Source organism: Colias croceus, chromosome 15 (assembly GCF_905220415.1).
Source record: "Colias croceus chromosome 15, ilColCroc2.1".
Taxonomy (NCBI): Eukaryota; Metazoa; Arthropoda; class Insecta; order Lepidoptera; family Pieridae; genus Colias; species Colias croceus.
Window position 1 is genome coordinate 7,906,583 of NC_059551.1, and position 24,295 is coordinate 7,930,877.

Consider the following 24,295-nt stretch of genomic DNA (forward strand, 5'->3'; position numbering starts at 1 on the left):
TTATTTTGACAACTTTGATATTATTTTTTTTCTATAGAAACTGACAAGGAAAGATACTAAGAGCAATTAGGTTAATTGCTCTTAGGAAAGATAATATTGAAAAATAAAAAATTATTGAATACAGATAATCCTGTACTGCCCTATAAGCGAGAGGTTGTGGGCCTTTTGTGGGCAAACAGTATAGAAAAAAAAAATAGTAGTAAGTCGTGGGTTTGATTCCCACCCGGGGCAAATATGTGTGTGATGAACATAGATGTTTGCTCTGTGTCTGGGTGTTAATTATTTATGTACATATTTATTTCAAAATTATATAATTGTATGTTTATCAGCCATCTGGTTTCCATAACACAAGCCAAAGCTTATTATGGGATAAGCGGGGATAAGGGATCATCGTGCCGTGTGTATCTAGAATTTGCTTAATTGACCTAAGAGCGTTTTCACATTGTCCGGTCCGATATCGGATATCGGGCGCCGATAGCCGATATCCGATATCGGAGGCTTAAGCGTCTTATTCACGGTCCATCTTGACGTACGTCCCGCCAAGGTCATACACGATGCACGACGCATATTCACGGTCCATCCCCGCTGTACGTCAGCTCAAGGCTGCCAGTGTTGCCACCGAAGTATCAAGCTACCCACCAGAAGAGACCTCTGAAACCACCAGAAATCCACTGTGCTGGATGTATAAAGAGTAAATAAATATTTTTAAAAATGTGTTTTTTTGTACTTTTTGCAGTACCTAAGAATTTTTCATTATTTTTAAATGAATTATATGAATCCAAACATTCCAAATCTAAATTTATTTCAAGAGCTCATTTTTAATTAATTTTTAATGAAGCTCGGTTTCTCTCTTCCCGCCACTGCACATTCATGACCGAAAAGACTCTTTCAGTAAATGCTGAAGTGGCGGGAACAGAGAGTATAATATAGCTAATCATTTTTTTTAAACAAACAAATTCGTTAGGACATTTTTTTAAAATAAATTGCCATTTTTCTGCAGTGGACTTTTGCATAAAATCTTTGTTATTCAACAATTCGCCTTGGAGTTCTTTTAAAATAATAACTTCTGAATATAAACTGTCCATGTGTACTAGGTTGATCCAAAAGTAATGATAATTGGGTATTTCCTGTGTACATAAAAATATGAGTCGATACATATCAAACTCCGGTAAGTCCACTCCCCGCCAAAATTGAGATAACAATGGCGCCAATTTTGAATTGTAAAACTAAACCAGTCTGTACTTTTCAAAGTTAGGTAAGTCAATCGTATTTTTATTAAAATAAGGTTTAAAGTTAATATTTTTTTTCAAACTCCGGTATGTCCATCGACAGTGGTTTATCAAACTCAGGTAAGTCCATTTCGACCAATCACAGCGCAGTATGGCACTAAAATGGCTGCCATTTCTCTCAATTTTGTTGAAGCTAACACGTGTGACCAATGCTTAGAAATCGTTTTAATTGATAAATGATGGAAGAAAACAGTTTTACTATAGAGGTGGTGGTTCTAGACAAAGCAAGGAAAAAAACAATACCAAAAGCTAAAACAGACAAGGCTCAGAAAACAGCTAAAAGATAAATGAAACTGACGCACAGCACACGCACAGTAGTTATTTCCAGCCATGAAGCCCAGGGCCGTACTGAGATTTTTTCAACCGTTTTGATTTATTGACCCCTCTCTTTGCCCAGCAGTGGGATGATAAAGGTTAATAATAATAATAATTTGTATCTTTTATTTTACATATTTTATTTTAATGTCCTATACTTACAACGCGACAAACTATCTACCCATTTCCACCACCTCAGTACGTCCCAAAACTGAGTTCTATCAAATCCCTGTAAGTCCATTAGAGATTTTTCAAATTCCTGTAAGTCCAAGACGATGTTTTTCAAAACCCGGTAAGTTTTGCTGGTATTTATCAAACGCCTGTATGTCCAGATTTAAATCTAATTTTGTGGCATAATCATCAAGTAATACATTTCTTTTTCTTCGTAAAAATAATTCTAATGTATTATATTATATCCGTCATAAATTATAAAGCTCCAAACATATTGTTTTTTTAAGTTATTAAAAATACCTCGATTCCCACATTTCTGTTAGAATGGACTTACCGGAGTTTGATATGTATCGACTCATATAAAATAACTGTTTCTTGCTTGCTCATGTACTCACTACGTTATCACAAAACTAAACTAACTACTAAGTTATCACAAAAAAATCATATCAATAGGCCACGTTTCCAAGTATTTACATTAATTTCTGTTGGCAACACTGATCTGCTGTACAGCAAGCCTATTCACGATCAAGCATGCACGATGCACGATGCGCTTGCACGACGTTCGCGGTGGTGGGGATGCTCGCTGGACGAAAAATTCGTCGTGCACATCCAGCAACGTAATAATAATAATTATTGACGTACGTCAAGACTATTCACGGTCGTTTTGCGTCGTGCATCGTGTATGACCTTGGCGGGACGTACGTCAAGATGGACCGTGAATACGACGTTTTAGTAAAATGTATGATTTAGGTACCTGTCTTTCACATTGTCCGGTCCGATATCGGATATCGGAGCCAACACCGATATTCCCGTGAACTATCGGACGATAATGTTCAGTGTTACCAACTCAATTTTCGAAAAGGTAGTATACCAGCAGCAAAAAAAGCACTAGTTTGTGTATTTTCAGTCATTTCTAGGCGCTAAATGTAAGAAAAAATCCTTTCACTTACTTTAAACCTTTTTATTAAGAAAACATTCATTTAAGTATTTAAAGGCATTAAAAATACTATTTTTACGGGAGCTATTTTAATACCGTCCTATAATATACGGCAATTGGCTGAACTGAAGTAAACAAAAATATATTGCGTTCTTAAATTCAACCGTATCTTCGAAATATTAGTGTCTTTTATCTTTATTTACTCATTCTGCCTCGCTCCTCCTCCTACTTGGACTACTGTTGTGCTATAAGCTGTTTATTGTATTGTTGTCATTGAGTCATAGATTTAGTGCTTTGTTTAGCGCCGATATCAAACCTGTATAATAAATAGCACATCTAAATAATATTAAGTAATTAATTATATCAAATCTTTTTTATATTTTACTTTTCCAGCTGTTTTTGAAGTCGGTTTCTTTTTTGTAGTTATTTTTACTGTATGTACAACTACGAAGAACTACGATCTATCAGTTGAATTTTTTTAAATCAAACTCTTTTTATTGAAAAGAAAATTTACAATACGGCAATTTTGTTTAGTTTTCTCTAAAATTTCAGAATTAGAATGCGGCGACCTTACATTTTGTCAAGAACGCGCGGCGACTTTTGAGCTTGTTTGGCTTGTTTACTATTTTGGTTGTCATGGCTCGTATGCTTAGATTCACAGAACAGTAAGAACATAATAGAAGTGCGATGTGGGCGTGGCCCACGTGTCACTAGTAAGGTAAGATCACCTAACTCGCTCTCAGTTGTGCGCAGAAAAATATTCGAGTCGGTTGTCAACTGTCAAACCTTATTTCCATATTTATTCATTATTTAGAGCGTGTTGTTCGGTATTAGAGTGGAAAAATGATAGCAGACGAAATAATATCCGCAATCGAGGCATTTCATACCATCGGTAAGTCTTATTTTAATTTATTTTAAATATATTTTATGTTACAACTTCGCTTGTCGTAATTTGTCAAAAATTTATAAAAATATTAAGTCAAAATGAACCTTAATCCATAAGAAATAAGTACTAATATAGATTGAACAGCAAACAAGACTTTCTGGAATATTATTGCAATAAACAAACGCATGTCGGTTTAATGATGGTTGTAGCGCATATCGACAGTATCGATACTTTAGAAAAGACAAACATTATAAATATTAAATTTTATTCTATTTTTCCTTAGCTTTCATTTGTCCTATTTATTTATAGATTTTCGAAAGAGCCTAATTTAAAAGAGAAATGGATAATAAATGCAACGTGACGAGTTAACTGGATGCCGAACAGCAATAAGCAGTCTAACAAGGGCAGTGACGGATTAACCCTTAATCAAATTAAGCAATTGCTTAGGGCATCACGTCTGAGGGGGCACCAGAAGAAGCACAAAAAAAATCCGTCCTTAGGGCATCACGTCTCACTCTCACGTCACCAAAAACCACACCAAAAAAAAGTTTCTAGGACTAATTTGAAAATTCGCGCGTTTTAAGTTGACATAGAGTCCGACCTAGAGTCATAACCCCACTCCCGTTTGCCCACTCGCTGCCCGCTAGTGCATTCGACAATATTCGAATGCCCCGGAATTGCGATCAGCCAATCACAAACCACTCCCTCCCCGCGGGCCCCAAGCCTGGCGCCTCCGCAAATCTGTTTCAATCAAATGTTTTGTTTTTTGAGTAATTGTGTTTTTTGAGTAAAAATATACAAAGAAACAGCAGACAACTTCTCATTCTTGAATAAAATACCCGATGCCGATAAAATTATGTGTCCCAATCAAACTGCAGAATACAGTCAGCACAGTACAAATCTAGTAAACACATATCCAGAAGACCTTAACACCGAATTAATAACAGAAATTCAACAGTTTCATTCATATGTCATAAGTAATATGTCTTTCGGTAGCAAGGCGTTTATATTCATGGGACCTCACTTATACTCCATAATTAACAAAAAACTAAATATCTTTCCTATGACCAAGTTCCGCTGTAAAAAATATGTTACAAATTGGCTATTAAATCTAGACTACTTAGAAACTGAAAATCTCGTTACAATAATATCTTGATTAAAATATAAATTCAAACATTTACCGACTATTAAAATAATCACTCATACAACATCTACACATACACATACACACACACTCATATACACGCACGCATACACACACGCACATATGCACACTTAATATTTAAATGGCAATTAAACTTTGAAATACTTATTTTTATGTACCTAATACGGCGAAAGAGATTGAACCCCACAACACAGGGGATCCTAGTGTGGGGTTCAATGCAGAACATGTAAAGTATATTATGTAACATTTCTTGTAATTAATAAAGAAATTTTTCATTTTCATTTTCAAAAGTAAAATAAGTTTCAGACCCAGTGATTCGGCTCGCACAAGTTTACATCAAACTCACGCACATTTTATATAAAATAATACATGATGATAAGATTGAATCAGCTTTCCCTAATGTGGAAACAGCCCTGCGTAGTCCGGGCAATTTAAACATTCGAAGTTATATTATGTATAATGTCCCAACAGGCTGAATTTCTGTGAAGTTGTTGAAAACATAATTATAAACAATGTCTAAAAGTTCCCCATCATTCCCCTGTAAGGAAAAAAAATTATTCAAGGTCAAAGGTAAAAAAAATGAGTTTTTCGCGATTTTCAGCAAAACGGTAAGTTTTATCAGAAAAGTACCTCAGACAAAAATTATAGATCATAAAATTATCTATAAAAAATGTATTAATACTTTTTTTCTTACGAGCCACCGTTTCTGAGATATTTAACGATTCAAAAAGTTATAAAAGTTGTTAAAAAAACATCGTTAAAAAAACGCGTTAAGTACACTACCTCATAGGTGGCGTGGAAACGTGCATATTATGACGATAATAACTACCTATTACCGGTACTGTTCACAACATTACCGTTTTGCTGAAAATCGCGAAAAACTCATTTTTATGACCTTTAACCTTGAATAATTTTTTTTTCCTTAATGATGGGGAACTTTTAGACATTGTTTATAATTATGTTTTGAACAACTTCACAGAAATTCAGCTTGTTGGGACGTTATGTAACTTCACCCTCATTTTTTGGTTTAAATTGACCGGGCTATGCGTATATTTTTATCGCTTAAGATTACAAATAGCTCAGCGGAACGTTCTTTTTCAAAATTAAAAATATTAAAAAATGAAAAAGGACAAAGATGATAAAAGAAAGGCTCGATAATTTATCGATATTGTACATAGAGTCCGATATGTTAAAAACGTTAGACGTTAATACTATCTTGCGTGAATTCAATGCTCGGAAAAGCCGCAAGGCGCATTTCAATAAATAAATAAATTATGCTTTGGTTTTTATTATTGTCGCACCTACTCCACTTCTAAAGTACGTTACATCTCATCATCTTATTTTACAAAAAACCTTAAAACTAATGTTTTTAGGCGGTAAAGGTTTAAAGACCGATTCTAGTTGACATACGGATGGGGGGCCCACAGGCATGGATTGCTTAGGGCATCTAGTAGTCTTAATCCGTCACTGAACAAGGGCCACCGATACATCAAACCTACGGCAGTTCCAAGATTTAAAATAATGCATATTTTCTGTTTGTTTTGTAAATATAGATTTATACTATTCTATTCCGTTTTTTATTTAAATATAATAATATGAAAAGACGTACTTAGTAGTAATAAACATACTCCAAAATGTGACACCTATACTCCTGTACTCATATAATAGAAAGAAAAAAAAATGCACAAAAATATATTTATTTGTGAATTATCGATAACAAGGCTGACATCCCTTAGAGCATAGCATCAGGTTAATGTCAAGTTAATGTCATTAATTTAGAGTGACACAAATTTCAACCTTATCTTTATGTGTTAAGGTTCAAAGTTATATGTATTGAAAACCAACGCCCTCTGTTGTGGAATAGCTGAATGTTTTCGAATTTGGAATTTCTGAGCAAAGAGAAACAAAACAGCTAATATACCTAGGGATGTTATACTAAAATAAACCGTAACTTGGTTCGTTAGGGTACATATTGAAATGCTGAATATATAACCTAAGTCAGTTTTTACTCAAATTAAGCTGTCCAATCAAAGGCATAGTTTACTTGTAGTGTACTGTATAACCATCGGTTTAAATGTGTGGGTTTGGCGACACTGGTTTTCATACTAATTATGACATTATAGCACTTCTATTATGTTCTTCAAGATGTTCTTACTGTTCTGTGCTTAGATTATATATGGCTATATTATTATTAGTCTGTGGTACTACGTAGATAATTTACTGTTCTGTGGTAGATAACAGCACCTACATTTGTAAATGTAATTTGAATTTATATTTGCCAGTTTCGTCGCTTTAATATTGAGTTGAATTTTATTTTATTTTATTTGTATAAGAACATAACAGTCGTACATGATTTAATATAAAAAAGTTCTAAAATTCACTACGACCACACAACATGTTCTATTATTAAAAAAAGAAAAACAGCATATAAAAAAAACAAGCCTCACAATGAAATTGAATATTGAAACTAGATTCTGACTCTGCAGAGGGTACAAATCTAAACTCCGCAGTCAGCAGATTAAACCGGTTTGAAAAACATAGTTTATTTATTACTATTTATTTTATTTAAAATAAAGTTTATTTTTTGTAACATAAATGCATCCACTGTTTTTTTTAATTCTCCATATATCTACTTTTCCAGTTTCTGGCAACACTCATGATATCGGGACGATATTATCGGATAATGTGAAAGGGCAAATTGTGTCCGATATCGGATATCGGCTATCGGCTTCCGATATCCGATATCGGACCGGACAATGTGAAAACGCTCTAATGGCTAAATTAATTAATTTGTACCTTGAAGAATATATTTCATCTATGGAAATTTCATATAACAGCAAATTTTGCTCTGTGCATTTGTCAGTTTTGACTTTTGGTTTTGACTATTGTTTTTTGTCAAATATGTCACTGTCATTTAATTGTGTGATTTCGTTTTCACGTGTTTTACGGATTTCGGCATGCTATACCAAATGTTTTTATTTTTAGATATGCTATGTGATGTTGAATTATAAAAAATGCACCGAATAATATCGGCTCGGAATTTATACCATAGCAATTTTCACGGTTTAAATTCACAATCAAATGTTGTTTTGAAAAACGCTTCAGTTACGGAAGTAAAATGTTCATTTTGTCGAAAAATTCTTCAAACGAGTTATCTAACAGGTATTTTTATTTATTAAAACGAGGTATAATATTTAAAAAATACAAAAAATATTTTCTGTGGCCATTATTTACTATAATAAACATAACCTAATTAACGTGTTGCATAACATTTATTTATTTCTAGAAAACCTATTTTCTACGAGGCATCAATCGACAAAAACAGCCAGTCTTCTAAGGTCTCAAAAGAAAAAAGTGAAGCATAAAGGTTATAAAAAATATGGAGAGCTGCTAGAAGGTGAGTTACACAAATTTTTAATTTGTTTACATTTCACATTAGCATGTCGACAGTCTAGCTAACGGTATATTTTACATTACAGTAAACCATGGGAGTATGATGGAATCCAAGGTGTCAATAAGCAAACTGCATGCCTCCCATCTGTCAAAATTAGCATCTAGTCCAGTATCTCTAGGACAGCTACATCAACTCACAAAACCAATAAAAAAGGTCAACAACATTGAAATAGATCCTGAACTCCTTGAAAGTGTTAAAAAGAAGATTTTAAAGAAAAACTCATCTGAAGTAAAACTGGAAGACGACAAATGTGCTCTCATATTTACCAGTCACCAAATTTCTTCTGTTGAAAATAGATTTAAAACTAAACAATATATAGATATGGTGAAACAGAGTTATTACGATTTTAGGAAGGCCACTTTATATGATCAAAGATTGAAGGACCTTAGATATGCTATTAATGAAGGTTTAACTCAAGAGCTTAATTTAGATATGCCGTTTAGTGCCTCTGAAAAAAACCCGATGCCAAAGAGTCCACATGCAGTATTTCGTGAATTTTTCATAGACAATAGCAATTTGGATGATTATGACCAGGAATTAATGACTCATTTATCAAGTTTACAGTGAGTATAGTTTATTAAGAAGTAACTTTAATTCAGTTAAATGATGTTTTTAATATACTGTAAACAATTTTCTTAATGTTAGGATTAACACAGCTCAATGTATATACTTTATAGTCTGATAAATTCAAATTGAATGTTTAAACTTGTTTTTATTAGAAAATTGCAGGGTTTTTTTTATAAATAATTACAATACACTCAAATAAAGTATTCATACATATATTTTTTTTATAATTATTCCACAGGATTCAAGGATTGTCACAACCAGTCCTTGAAGATATTTGTGATGACCCTTCCTTGAATAGTGATATTAATGAAAACAAAGATGATCATATTGAATTGGATAATAAACTTAAATACAACCTGAAAAAAGCGTAAGTTACCATTATTCCATTTATTCATTTATTTTTTTGCTTCATTCTATTATTTTTTTACAGTTAATATAAATAATAAATAATTTATTTTCTTATAAAAACTTATACTAATTTACAGATTGCCAGACAATTTATTTTTGTACATGCACACAAAAGATTTAGCAACCAGGGGCTTAACTAGGGCAAGCCCTGTATTCCAGCTACGGCACTGTCTCCCCTGCTATGCAGAGAAACAAAATTGTAATACACGCTATAAACTATAATGAATTCTAAAAAGAAAAAAATCCATCCAATAATTTACAACATGAATCTTCACAGGAAAAAGGCAGTCAAAGCCAAACGGAAGAAAATGCGCGAAAAGCGTCGAGCAGCGCAAGAGGTGAACATGAAGGAAGACAAACAGGAGATGGAGAGGCGCGGCAAAGAGGAGGCGTTGCAGAGGACTCTAGCTGCACACATACAGTTGCTCTGCTCTCTTAATATGGTGGCTGAGGTAATTTGGTGTCAAAATTTATTAAATTAATAAAAATTGATGTTGCATGCAGTGAAATATTACAATTACTAGTTGCAGCTTGTGGCTGATGTCATGTGAAATAATAACAAAATATTCTGAGTAACTTTCACATTCATAGTATGTATAAAGTTGCATAGAGTGGATATAAAATTTAAAATACTAAAATATTAAATTTTAAATGATTTTTTTTAGTATCGGAATATGTCCTAAATTTTCATCTCTTATCATTGTAGGTTTCTTAACTAATACTGATAAGCACTGACACACATTGGATATAATATTTTGATAATTCTATTTTTACAGATTTACTTCCTATTTGTAGAATGCATTTTTAGAGTTAATAATCATTATGGTTTGACCTTTACTATGTATTTAATAAAAAAAAAATTAGATGAATTTCAGTGGATTTTTTTTTACATTTCATCTTTATATACATATAATAAATCTGTAGAAGGGTCAATTCTGTACATTGAAAATATTGAAAAAATAAATAGCAGGGGGTGTTACTGGATCGATACCAAACCCAAATATGTGTTTAAAAAAATTTTTGTCTGTCTGTCTGTCTGTCTGTCTGTCTGTCTGTCTGTCTGTATGTGAAGACATCACGTGAAAACTAACGGTTCGATTTGGATGAAACTTGGTATAATTATACCTTATTATCCTGGGCGTAAAATAGGATACTTTTTATCCTGGAAAAATACGTAGAAAAAAAAATTATCTTAATTTTTCAGTTTTATCCATAGACATTGTTCTGTAGAACCGCGTACACACGCTGCGTATTATTATAGGTCGAGCCGTATTTGGTCTTTATAATAGATATTTATAAGATGTTATTGTCAGAGTTACTCAAAATGGAGAAATAAACCATCCACGCGAAGACCGACATCCGCGCGGACGGAGTCGCGTGCGGAAGCTAGTTGTTAATAATTAAGTAACACACTATAACAAAACAATCTTTTCAGGGAGATCGTGTCTTGAAATACTATAGACAAAGAAATTTGAAGAATAATGCTCATCCATCAGTCAAAAATGTTAAAATATACAACACAATGTTACATGGATATGCTTCTGTGGTAAATACCTAACTGTTTTATATTGTAGGAGTAAAATATTATATGCTTCAAGAAAACTTAGACTAACTATTTTAAACAATAGTGACATTAATTGCAATAGCTTATCTTAAGTCAATACAGAACTTCTTGTGTTTTCTTATATATATTATACGTATGTACTATTTTATTGTATTATTTTATAATTAATAATAATTTTCACACACTCATATGCATTTCATAATATAAACACTATTTTACCTATTATATACTATCATTGCGTCGTCTCACATCCGTGAGTCGGGTCATAGGGATCTTGTCGAAAACCAGCGCCAGGCATATGCCTGGCACATGCTGAACTCGATCCTTTTTGGCGATACGGGGGCACTTTTATCTAACATTGTTTTATTTTTTGTTTTTGTATTGTTTATTCATTTCTTTTTTGTAATTCTTTTTTTTTATGCTTTTACTGTATTGTGTCTCACTATTTTGCCAAATAAACATTTTTTCTTTCTTTCTTTCTTATTTTCTTATAAGATTGTGGTTCAAAAGAAAAATTTATTTTTCAGGGACAGTTAGAAAACGCAAAAGAATTATTGTCATACATGTTCAGTGACGGCATAAACGTGAATGCGCAAACATTCGCGGCAATATTCGAGTGCGTGGAACGGAGCCAAATGGTGGACAAAATTACAGTATTAAACTATTATCGGAAATTAATGGAAGAAAAGGTAATTGAATTAATGGAATTTCTAGTCTTAATGTAAATGTAATTTTTTTTTATTAAAAAAAATTGTAAGTAAATTTGTAAATTCTTGTAAGATAGTCCATTATAATATTTTTCGAAAATATCTGTCATTGTAAATTAAACTTTTGGTCGCTAATAAAACTTGTATCTCAATCCTATTGCATATCGGAAAAATCATCAATCATTAGGCGTGCTAAATATTTTTTATTGTTTAAATGTTTTACACAGGGTATACAATTAAACGATCTACTAGATAAGTCAAAGTTCCTATTTGACCAACGTGAAACAGTGCTAAATGCTATTCGTAGAATTGAACCATATTTCGAACCAATGTATACTCCTCCAGAACTAGACTATAATTGTCCTCTAATGGAAAAATTGAAGATAAATAATGTGGATAATAGAAAAGGATTACATAACTCTCCCGTGAACGGACTGCTATCTTTTGATCAATTAAAAGCGAAGGGAATGGAACAAATCAAAATGGAAATGGATGGGGAAATTGAGGTCCAGAATATTTCGATTAAAGATGACGAACCAACGACTGTCAGAGTTTATGTATGTATTATAGTTCCCCAACTATGACCCACTTCTACAAATTATTTTTTCATCATCACTACTTATTAATACATGTTTCAGCATTAAATTGTACATTTTAAATTTACTTTAATTACCATTCTTATACAATTTATGAAATTCCTACATTAACGCCTCGCCGTTAGTACACCGACGCATTCGCGTGCGGCAGCGAATCTCTGCGAAACTACTGCGTAGCGAAATATCTGCGGAACGTTAGTAAACAGCAATGTTTTCGCAACTTTTTCGCAATGCGTCTGTGTAATGGCCATTTCGCAGTTTCTTGCGAAACATTAATACTGACAAGGACGCAACTATTTCATCTATCTATGTGCTAGAGTGAGACATATCATATGCGAAAACCTGCCATACTACTGACAGATTTTTCGTTGTTTCGCTGCCGCTCGCGAATGCGTCGGTGTACTAACGGCGTTATTATTCAAAGCTTCCATCTATTACTGAATTAAAAGAAAATACGATGTCTTAAATGAAAATGTATACTTTCAGCGTGAATTGCTGAGTGAAGCTGAAAACGAATGGCGTGGTGTGATAAAAGAGGCGTTTATTCGGAACCTCAGCACGCTCAAGTCGAGAAGCAACGCGTCCCACTCCGCTATCACATTATATCCGTACTTGAAAGTTTTAGAGGTGGGCAGTATTTAATCATAAACTCTGCCTGGTACACGTATAGGCAGAGTTTTGCTTCGGACGTTTTATGTTTATCGGACATTTTATAAATTTTTAGTGTGTTTTAAAGTGACATTTTAAAGTGAATATAAGTCAAGTTGTTTATTGTACTTCAACGAAAAGAAACAATGTTTACAGGTGGACGAATTTGTGGAAATAGTGATGAATGAAATCACAAAACTGGTTGACGGAAGTGAGACGTACAGTCCTACACTCAAGTTGCTACAGAGGGATTTGGGAGTACAGGTGTATAATAAGTGAGTACCTTCATTTTAATAAAAATTTGTATATTGGCTTTAAAGTAATAAATTTATTGTTGTTGATTGGTGGTTGAAATGTCATAAAACCGTTAAGTTATCAATTTCATAGAATACAATTTCTATCCTATCAATTTTGCAACAAAATTACGTTTATTTTAAATTAGCATTTATATTTTAAGAAATTATAAAATATTCCTTCAGGTATCAAATAGAGCAATTCAAGAAGAACGGGGTGCTCCAAAAGATTGAGAATGTGTATGAGAAATATTGTAAATGGTACTTGGAGAGACATCCTTTAGACGACACCGGCAGGCCATACAATTCCAGACAAGCATGGCAATTACTTGTACATCAAAATAGGGAAGGAGCTAGCTTAGTAAGTATCTTATTGAACTTTAGTTCTTAGAATAATTATTTCCTACAAAAATAAATACTTAATATAAAATTTTAATGGTCAATCGAAAAGCTCCACAACTTGAAATTTGAATTAAAAAATATTGTGTTCTTTGTTTTTAGGATATAGAAGAAACCCCATGGTCTACGGAGATTCGACAAAACATTGGAAAGTTCCTGTACAATATAATTATTAACGACGTCAAGATTGATGTCAATTTGTTCAAACCCAAGTCCAAAGTGTAAGTGATCTAATAGAAATATTTGTTAAAATAATTTGAAAACATTGTATATGAAACGTTTTTTCCATACTGTTTGTAATCTGTTTACTGTGATACTTTGAACTTCGTTTTTGTATGGGATTGTGTTACATACAGGATGAATTTTTCAACTGACTGTGATAGGTGAAATCGGTAATAATGTTATTACTTTTTTTTGGATCTGTTCCTTATTGAATACACCGTTAAATGGTGTAATAATATAACAAGTGTATTATTTTTTCAAAATCAATAGGTTTCATTAAAAAATCGACTAGTGCAATTAATTTTCATCAGCCTGTGACTCGCTGACTCGTGAGTTTTGCAATGTTCCACATAGATTCGCTGACAGGATTTCGTCTACCATACTAAGTTGTAAATTGACCTTTTTTAGTTGTTATAAATGAAAAGAGGCCGTACCTTAATAATGTCATCAATTCGATAAATTCACGATGAAAATTGTTTACAGTAAAAAGCTGCCGGCCGTATACAAAGTGCACCGTCCGTGGGGCCGGCTCGTGCGGCTGGAGCTGAAGCCGCACCCCGTGCTGAGCCGGCTGTGCGCTGCGGCCGCTCGGCCCGCGCTGCGCCTGCGCGCCGCGCTCGCGCCCACCGTGTCGCCGCCCGCGCCCTGGCTCGCCCCCACCGCGCCCGCTGCCTACCTGCTTACCGCCACGCCTCTCGTGAGGTACACAATTTTGTGTGCTAAGTAATAGGAAATATGCATAAAATTTGAAATGGCCTAAAATATTATTTTCTCGAATACGATATTAATCGTAATATTATAATGAAAAGGATTTTTTTTTATTTACTTACGTTATTATTTAAACCCCTAAAATAATATTCAGATAGTGCTAAATATGGGAGCGAAATTCAAACTTCCAAAACGCGCCAACATAGGTCGAACAAAATGTGACGTCATCTGACACGACATTGTATTCATCACTCCACAGTAAACACTAAGGTAAACACCCACTGGACGTGTCATGTGACGTCACGCAAAGCGCGCGCAAAATGGCGGCGTTTGAACTGCTTAAATTTTTTAAAAGTATTAAATTTCATTTTTAAAAATATCTAGAGTATTTTGAAGCCCATTAATATTTTTTCTACGTTATAGAATAGTAAACTATTAATTTAAGACAAAAAAGAAAAACATGATTATTCCCCATTGCGCTATATTTCACCCACTGCCTATTACATGATATACAAATAAAAAACGATAAAAAATTCACAGGATGCCAGTATACGTGATGAGTCAAATGAAGAGGCTTGAAGAAGCGCCGCAAGCGGATCTCTACCCAGTGCTCGACAGTTTGAACCAGCTCGGAGAAGTGCCGTGGGTCATCAACCAATCAATATTGGACTTACAGCTGAAGGTCTTTAAGTAAGTTTTCGCTTGCTTTTAAATAGTAATTTTACATGCATCTGTGATTTTTAAAAAGTTATGGGATAATCCATTCGAAATGAGAAACTTTAAGAAATAAAAAACTCCGTTCTTTTATCTGTATTGTTTAGTTACATTTTTACCATTTTTTAAGATATTCTTTTTATTCCAAAGACTTGCGATATTTCATTTTTTGGTAGATAGGCAGTCACTTGATGTATCCAATTATACATTACCTATTTTCATATGAATTAAAATATATTTTGAGAAATAGCAAGTATGTTATATCTGAGTATTTATATTTTTCTTACAGATCAGGTGGCGACAAAAAGCTGGACATTCCACCCCCAGCATCCTCCCTCCAACTGTCCGACATTCCCGGCGAGAACGAAGGCTCTAGCGCATACAAGCGTCGGCTCGCGTACAGCCGCGCGCGGGCTGATATGCACTCGCTGTGGTGTGACTCGCTGTATAAACTGTCGCTGGCTAATCATTATAGGTGAGGGTAGTTTGGTTTTGGAAGTGAGGGTAGTGAGCAGTGGTGAGACCTCGCGAGCAGTGGTGGCTCAGTGGTGAGACCTCGGACTTCGAATCGATAAGCCCGGGGTTCGAGACCAGGCGAGCGCGCAGGAAATAAATTGATTTTTCAATTTATCTGCGCATGTTGTAACATCACCACTGCTCGAACGGTGAAGGAAAACATCGTGAGGAAACCGACATGTCGAAGAATTAAAAAGTTCGACGACATGTGTCATCCGCCAACACGCACTTGCCAGCGTGGTGGATTATGGCCTGTAACCTCATAGGAGGCCCGTGTCGCAGCTGTGGGAACGTATAATATGGGCTGATGATGATGAGTGAGGGTAGTGTAAAAAAAATTGGGTTGGTATTTAAAGAGTTGATAGTTCTTTTGAACAATGTTAATGAAAAAAAACATTGGTTATTGTATCAAACTGTTGATCACTATATCATGGGGGTGCCGTGAAACAAAAATATAAGTTAACAATAATTTTGGAGTGTTTTGTTGCAGTATATTACACAATTTATTATCAACTAGGTTTGCCATTGTAAAGTTTTATTTAAAGTTAACTTTTTTATCTGGAAAGTAGCGATCTAAAGCATTTTTATAATATCATGTTTAAATGCGTTAATTTTAACGTTTACAAAAATATGTCGTCTCACAAAGACGTTTCTGCTTAGTATCCATACATCATATTATCATCGGAATTATTATTTTTAAATTTAAAAAACTTGAACCTTTTAGCCTAATATAAAACAAACAAGTGATAACTGCGTTAAAAACAACCGACTTCAAATTTGCACTTGCAACATTTACTAATACAGATAAAAATGCTCATAAAATAAAAACTATTGGGCCTATCCGAATAAAATTTTTATGGGACCAATTCGACACCATCCCGCATCGAACAAAAAAATAATCACGTAAATCGGTTCAGAAACCTCGGAGTAATCGGTGTACATACATAAAAAAAACATACCGGCCGAATTGATAACCTCCTCCTTTTTTTGAAGTCGGTTAATAAAAACGAATTCACTGACCATTGTTACCTAACCAGGGAGCGTATGTTCTGGCTGCCCCACAACATGGACTTCCGTGGGCGCGTGTACGCAGTGGGACCGCACGTGTCTGCGCTCGGCGCTGACGCAGCGCGTGCGTTGTTGCGGTTAGCGCGCACACGGCCGTTGGGGCCCAAGGGACTGATGTGGTTGAAGCTGCACGCTATTAACTTGACTGGCACGAAGAAACGCAACACTGTGGAAGAGAGGTATGTAAATGTAGCTAGTGGTCCTTCGAGGCCACTTGATCGCTTTGTAGTAGCTCAAACTGCAAGCTATTAACTTGACTGGGACGAAGAAATGCAGCACTGTGGAAGAGAGGTATGTAAATGTAGCTAGTGGTCCTTCGAGGCCACTTGATCGCTTTGTAGTAGCTCAAACTGCACGCTGTTAATTTGACCGGCACGAAAAAGCGCAGCACTGTAGAAGATAGGTATGTGCACGTTAGTATTGTTAGTTCTTCGAGGCAACTTTTTCCCACACAGGAATTTCTTTCCAGGAACATAATTCTTATTAGACATTGTCGATTGGTATAATAATATATTTGTTTTTTAAAACTCAACGAGTTATATTCCTGGCTAGCAATCCGATTTTGATAAAAATTGGAAATGATTTCAATCGCTTCCAATTTTTCGATCGATTGCAATTGGAAATGATGCATCGTGACTGTTCAGCGTTTAACGATATCCCTAATAGTATTTTTTCGAACACTATAATTTTAATATTCTTAAATTTCATAAAATAAAAGATAGATATATTATTTAAAAAATCAATTCTTCCATCACCTCAGGTTAGAGTATGCAGACAGCATAATGGACAAAATTCTAGACTCAGCAGATCGACCACTCGATGGAATGGGCTGGTGGAAGGAATCCGAGGAGCCGTGGCAAACTCTCGCCTGTTGTATAGAAATTGCAAACGCGGTACGATCTCCTAACCATGAAGGTAATTAATATATTATTAGAAATAAGGGTTAAATATTAGTTTGAATGTAATAACTAATAAGAATGTACTACGATTCTACACAACTGCCTAATTTTATTGATGTTGATAACAAATCATAGCTAGTCAACGACTATTAATAAAGTGCGGGTAGTTGGGTAAAACGTTGTTTAAACAACGTCTGAGCCCCTAGGCACTGTTCGTACGAATGTGCCACGAGTCAAAGGAAAGCGGCATTTCATAGTATTCGACAGCTAAACATGTTTAAACAGGAAATAGTGACAACTATTCATCCACAAAACTATTAAAAGTTACGTCTAACAATATTATTATATACTTTATGACATTTAGGGCCGATTTTTCAATGCCCAGATAAACAGTCTAATAACTACCCCTCGAATAGATTTATTCAATTGCTTATCTAACTCATAACGGCTCGCCTATATTTCAATCGTGATTTATTTGATGAATAACTATCTGACCAAATATTTCCATATTGGCAGCTCTGCTCTTGGAGTGGCGAAACAAACATATTAAATTAGTCAGGTTAGAGCGGGATAGAGTCAACTTGCAATATGTCAACAACCGTCATTATGACTCACGTCAGGAGTGCATTTTAAGTTTATCTTGTGTTCTATGATTGTTGATTATTGTTTTGATTCGAGTAAAGAGTTTGGATTAAATTTGTGTTAAAATTTATATATTTTACGATGGAAACGACATAAAGGCAGCGTCCGGCAAATTTTCAATGGCATGATCATCAGTAGGTACTATCAAAAACATCAATTTCAATATGATTTTAATTGATAATTATTTTATAGAAAGAGGCTTTATTGTAAAAATTCTACGCTCTATGTTATTACATACGAAAATATCCCAAATTTGACGCGTCAGTTGTCAACTCAAACGTCTAATCGTCGAATAGCACGCTATCTGGCCGTTGGAGCAGCAGATAGATTTATTCCTCAAATAACGTAGTTATTCGATAGATAAGTCCTATTCGTCTATTGAAAAATTGAATATTTTGTTAACTGAAGAATAAAGTCTATCTAGCTGTTTATCTGGGCATTGAAAAATCGGCCCTTATTTGATTAAAAATAACAATAAATTTGTGATAACTGTAACTAATTTTCGTTCATAGAAAAATACTTATGTAAATATCTTGGGAACGCTTTATTTGCGAAAATTGGTTTGCTAATTTTGGCTTCAGAATGATATCGGATGAATTCGAAATCAATACAAAATGTCGTAATTTTGTGATTTTTTTCTTGTACCTATTTAATTTTCCTTTGACATTATTATTACCGTGTACTTAAATATGATTTGCTTTGTGTTTGTTCCTCTTGCAGAGTACGAGTGCGGTTTCCCGGTACACCAGGACGGCTCGTGCAACGGTCTCCAACATTACGCAGCACTGGGTGGTGACGCGGTCGGTGCCGCTGCTGTGAACTTGGCGCCGTTGCCGAGGCCGCAGGATGTTTACAGCGAGGTTGCCGCACTGGTGAGTGACGTATATGATGGAGCGAGGTTGCCGCATTTTTAATTGTGGTATATGGCGAGGTTGCCGCGCTGGTGAGTGATGTATATGATGGAGCGAGGTTGCCGCACTTTTAATTGTGGTATATGGCGAGGTTGCCGCACTTTTAATTGTGGTATATGGCGAGGTTGCCGCGCTGGTGAGTGACGTATATGATGGAGCGAGGTTGCCGCACTTTTAATTGTGGTATATGGCGAGGTTGCCGCACTTTTAATTGTGGTATATGGCGAGGTTGCCGCGCTGGTGAGTGACGTATATTAAATGTAGCGAGGTTGCCGTGAGGGATGCATAATATATGAGGTGTATAGCGACGTTGCCGCACTGGTGAGTGACGTATATCCAATGTAGCGAGGTTGACGCAATTTTGAGTGTGGTATATGGCGAGGTTGCCGCCTTTTATTTTAGCTATCATCCCGACGATACGTATCTCACCGCATACACAGTGCAAGTTTGCATCGCCTTTGGTCCTAGCTGTAAGGATATTCCTAAATAAGTATAAACGATATTCCAAGTCTATCTCTATTTGTGATGTATCGTTAGGTCTTTTAAAAGCAAGCTGATATTACTTCTGACTGAATAATTCTAATATTCCATCATATTTGATATTTGAAGCAAAATTTATTAAATAAAATCGAAGTACTTATTGTATATCGCGGTACAGAAAAAGGTCCTCGTAAGGACTTTTGTTTGGAAACCAATCGAATATTCTAGAACGTGCTCTTATTCCAACAGGTTGAAACAATGCGTGTAAGAGACGCGGAGGCAGGAGTAAAACAAGCCATTATCCTGGAGAACTTTGTGCGAAGGAAGGTCATCAAGCAAACGGTTATGACGACGGTGTACGGCGTCACCAAGTTTGGTGCGAGGTTACAGATCGCTAAGCAATTGAAAGGTGAGATATAATACCATTATGAAATAAATAAGCTTCATTGGTTTTGATTGTATGTTGTTCAGATAAAAAAAGTAGGAAATTTTTTCTTTCGGATCATAATTTAGTTGTTATTTATATATTTTTTCATGAGTGGCTATCAAAGGGCTATAAATATATTCAAACCTCTCGGCCATATACATTCGTATAAACTTTCATACATAAGTACGATTTCCGTGTACGAGTAAAGGCAATCGCCAATCTTTCTATTACTTTTTTCCAAATTTCTATCGGATTCGGACGAACGAAAAAGTCTGGTCAAAAGTAACAATAATTGATAACCTTTTATATCCTACAGACATAGAAGATTTCCCCAAAGAGCACGTGTGGACGTGCTCGCAGTACCTCACGACGAAAACGTTTGACAGCTTGCGGGAAATGTTCACATCGACTAAACTCATACAGGATTGGTTCACGGACTGTGCCAAGTGAGTTATAGATTTTCATTTATATTTATGTGGTGTTATTTTAGTAATATTTCCACGGTAAACTTGCACTTCTAAAACTAGATAAATTATATTTTTAATATGGTTGTGGTTGTGTTTTGAAAATGTCGTGGTGAAGATTGATATTTATTATCCCATCATTGTTTTTTCGCTACCAATTTCAATTTCAAAATTATTGGTCGTACATTTTTAAATCACATTATGAAGCAGTTGCAATCCGAATTCGATTCTTCTATCTATTTGTAATCAAGTTTTTAACGCTCTAAATTCTAATATATCTTATTTTATAATTTAAATTAGCTTACCGCCCGCGGCTTCGCCCGCTTTCTCTAAAACGATTTGAGATTTAAACTATCATATCTCTCAAGTTGGATCGAACTGCATGTGGTGTGCGAATTTTATTATAATCGGTTAAGTGGTTTAGGAGTCCATTGAGGACAAACATTGTGACACGAGATTTATTAACCGACTTAAAAAAAGGAGGAAGTTATCAATTCGGCCGGTATGGTTTTTTTTTATTTTTTATTTATGTATGTACATCGATTACTCCGAGGTTTCTGAACCGATTTACGTGATTCTTTTTTTGTTCGATGCGGGATGGTGTCGAATTGGTCCCATAAAAATTTTATTCGGATAGGCCCGGTATTTTTTATTTTATGAGCATTTTTGTCTGTATTTGTAAATGTTGCAAGTGCAAGTTTGAAGTCGGTTGTTTTTAACGCAGTTATCACTTGTGTATATTAAGATATGTTTAAACTTGCGCACACGCAGGCTAATATCAGGCGTGTGCGGTGAGAGCGTGCAGTGGGTGACGCCGCTGGGGCTGCCAGTACTGCAGCCGTACTTCCGTCGCGCAGCACCTTCACACGCGGCGCCGCTTGATCTGATGCAGTGAGTACATTCATAAATGATATTTTAGCAATAATAGTAATAAATATATTTTATAAAAATACACTTTTTTAATGAAATATTATATTATAGGACATTATTACACAAATCGACCTAGTCCCACAGTAAGCTCAATTAAGGCTTGTGTTGTGGATACTAGGCGACGATAAATATAATATTTAATAAATACATATATAGATAATAAGACCCAGACCCAAGAACAAATAATTGAGTTCATCACACAAATATTTGCCCTGACCGGGGATCGAACCCGGGACCGTCGGCTCAGTAGGCAGTTACTTTACCACTGCGCCAACCGCGTCGTCAATATTTTTACAGAGTTTCAATTAATTCTTTTCTTTTAAAGTGGATTGAAATATATGGTAAAAGTGAGTTAAATATATCTAATTTTTTTTAACTTTGTATCCGTTTATTATTTTGTTTATGTTTAAGACGAAGTTTTTATATACACAATGCCCACATAAGCGGAGCGGTATATTATACGATTAATCTAGGGATGCAAACAGAGTTTATGAAAAAAAATTAATAAAGTTATTTACAACAACAACAACAAAAGGATTGTTGTTACACGTAATATTAATATACAAAACTGTAACATCCATTGAGCACAGTACACTACATGTGCGACACTATATAAATGTAAAAATAAAACCCATCCCCCAGACGACCGTGCACAATGAAACAGCGCAACGCGTTCCCGCCCAACTTCATCCACTCGCTGGACTCCTCGCACATGATGCTAACAGGCCTGCACTGTGAGGCCGAAGGGATCACCTTCGTGTCGGTACACGACTGCTTCTGGACACACCCCGACACGGTGGACAAGATGAATGAGGTAAGTGACAAGTGTTTGTTGTTAGTGCGGATAAAAATGTCACTTACAACAATGGTGCTAACAGGCCTGCACTGTGAGGCCGAAGGGATCACCTTCGTGTCGGTACACGACTGCTTCTGGACACACCCCGACACGGTGGACAAGATGAATGAGGTAAGTGACAAGTGTTTGTTGTTAGTGCGGATAAAAATGTCACTTACAACAATGGTGCTAACAGGCCTGCACTGTGAAGCCGAAGGGATCACCTTTGTGTCTGTGCACGACTGCTTCTGGACACACCCCGACACCGTGGACAAAATGAATGAGGTAAGTGACAAGTGTCTGTTGTTAGTGCGGATAAAAATGTCACTTACAACAATGATGCTCATGCTGTATGTTCATAAGTTCCATTTCTCGTTAGAACATGTTTGCCCTAGATAGAACTTTTAAATAAATTTCCTTATATGTAATCGAAGTAATAATTCAAATGCTTGGAAAAAAAACTTATTATGATATCTTTCAAAAACAATGTAAATCAATGTCGTTGTTTTTAAATTAATAGCTAAGATAGACGCAGCGGAGGACTTCATCTAATATGTTGCAAAACACCAAGAAAAGTTTGTTTTGCATTATGATTTTTTTCTTTTAATAATAGCGGGACAAACACTACATCCCATGCATAATATACAATTTTTTTAAATAATAAAACTTACTTAAAAATTATTTACAGATATATAGATAGATTTGACGATGCGGTTGGCGCAGTGGTAAAGTAACTGCCTACTGAGCCGACGGTCCCGGGTTCGATCCCCGGTCAGGGCAAATATTTGTGTGATGAACTCAATTATTTGTTCTTGGATCTGGGTGTTATTATCTATATATGTATTTATTAAATATTATATTTATCGTCGCCTAGTACCCACAACACAAGCCTTAATTGAGCTTACTGTGGGACTAGGTCGATTTGTGTAATAATGTCCTATAATATTTATTTATTTATTATTTACAGATATGCCGTGAACAATTTGTGGCTCTACATTCGCAACCGATATTGGAAAATCTATCAGATTATATGGTGAAGACTTATAGTTACGCAGAGGAGTAAGTTTACTTCATTTCTTATTTAAGTATAAATAACAAGTGATTTTTATAGCTCCAAGTGAAAATTAATTTTAAAACTCATTATTTTGCTCAAAACTCAAATTTATAACTTAAATTGATATGATTTTGTTAATTTTAATTTTTATAAATAAATTAATCTTTGATTTATCTGGGATGTGGTAATAATTAGAAGAAATAATTACGATATTAATATCAATATTATTTACAGGGAATTAGAGGATGGCTCTGTTGGTGCTTCGAATAAGAAACGTGTGAATTCACTGCTAAGGAAGGTTCCAGAAAAGGGAGATTTCGACATTAGAAGTGTACTGAAGTCTGTTTATTTCTTCAGTTAGTTGCTGCTGTCGCTTAGGCTTTGTCGAAATAAGATTGAAGATTGTGTGTTTTAAGGCAATAGATTAATTACTTTTCATTTGTATTTCATTATTTGTGTTTTGTTATTTGCAGTTAATAGATTTAAATATAAAAAATGAGAGTTCAAAATAATAATACTGTTTTGTTGTCTTTTTTTCTACTAGGATTTTATTAAAATGTTATTACAATATGATCTTTCTTTGTTAAATCACCCTATCAGACTTGCATCTATGCAGTGAATAAGCAAATATCATCTTCATATAAAAATAAGACACACAATCTTATTCGAATAGACTGATGTACATAGTTTTTAACAAAGTATATACAAATTAGTCACAAATCACAAAATAATCGATTACTGTGACCATTTTGCTTACTGGATGAGTCCAGATCTTATTCTTAAATATTAATGGATTAAGTCGATTAACCAAGCATACTTGTATTTCACAGGAAAAAAATGTTAAAATGTCAAATAATGTGTTTGTACCTCAAGCAACGCCGTAGTATTAACGTAGTGCAAATAGTTAATAATCTGTGATTGGTTAGTATAACAATAAACTAAGGCAATTTATATTGTGTTTTATTTCAATATCCTATACTCTATTATAATCTATTATAATCTTCCTGAATCTGTGTTCCCCGACGA

The 24,295-nt window shown here is 34.8% G+C and overlaps 1 protein-coding gene across 2 annotated transcripts; it reads left to right on the forward strand.

Moving 5' to 3' along the window:
* The first annotated feature begins 7,676 nt into the window (after window positions 1-7,676).
* On the forward strand, window positions 7,677-24,220 carry LOC123697936 (DNA-directed RNA polymerase, mitochondrial). Of its 2 annotated transcripts, XM_045644514.1 has the most exons (25): window positions 7,677-7,925; window positions 8,050-8,160; window positions 8,243-8,780; window positions 9,023-9,151; window positions 9,470-9,644; window positions 10,628-10,738; window positions 11,284-11,445; window positions 11,691-12,020; window positions 12,546-12,686; window positions 12,864-12,982; window positions 13,187-13,361; window positions 13,502-13,620; window positions 14,105-14,323; window positions 14,870-15,019; window positions 15,333-15,518; window positions 16,597-16,806; window positions 17,388-17,542; window positions 18,889-19,040; window positions 19,809-19,968; window positions 20,303-20,432; window positions 21,222-21,341; window positions 22,023-22,105; window positions 22,259-22,347; window positions 23,183-23,274; window positions 23,504-24,220. In XM_045644514.1, the coding sequence occupies exons 1-25, from the start codon at window positions 7,778-7,780 to the stop codon at window positions 23,628-23,630; spliced, it is 4,131 nt and encodes a 1,376-aa protein (XP_045500470.1). In that variant the 5' UTR covers window positions 7,677-7,777; the 3' UTR covers window positions 23,631-24,220. The 2 variants fall into 2 exon arrangements, with proteins under 2 accessions (XP_045500470.1, XP_045500469.1); XM_045644513.1 differs by lacking the exon at window positions 22,259-22,347 and having other exon boundaries at window positions 22,023-22,194.
* The last annotated feature ends 75 nt before the right edge of the window (window positions 24,221-24,295 follow it).

Excerpts from the sequence above, each read along its gene's own strand:
- LOC123697936 (XM_045644513.1), top strand. The coding sequence starts at position 7,778 with ATGCACCGAATAATATCGGCTCGGAATTTATACCATAGCAATTTTCAC. Across the intron at positions 12,687-12,863 it reads CGTACTTGAAAGTTTTAGAG|GTGGACGAATTTGTGGAAAT; the intron begins GTGGGCAGTATT and ends CAATGTTTACAG. Across the intron at positions 16,807-17,387 it reads CGCAACACTGTGGAAGAGAG|GTTAGAGTATGCAGACAGCA; the intron begins GTATGTAAATGT and ends CCATCACCTCAG.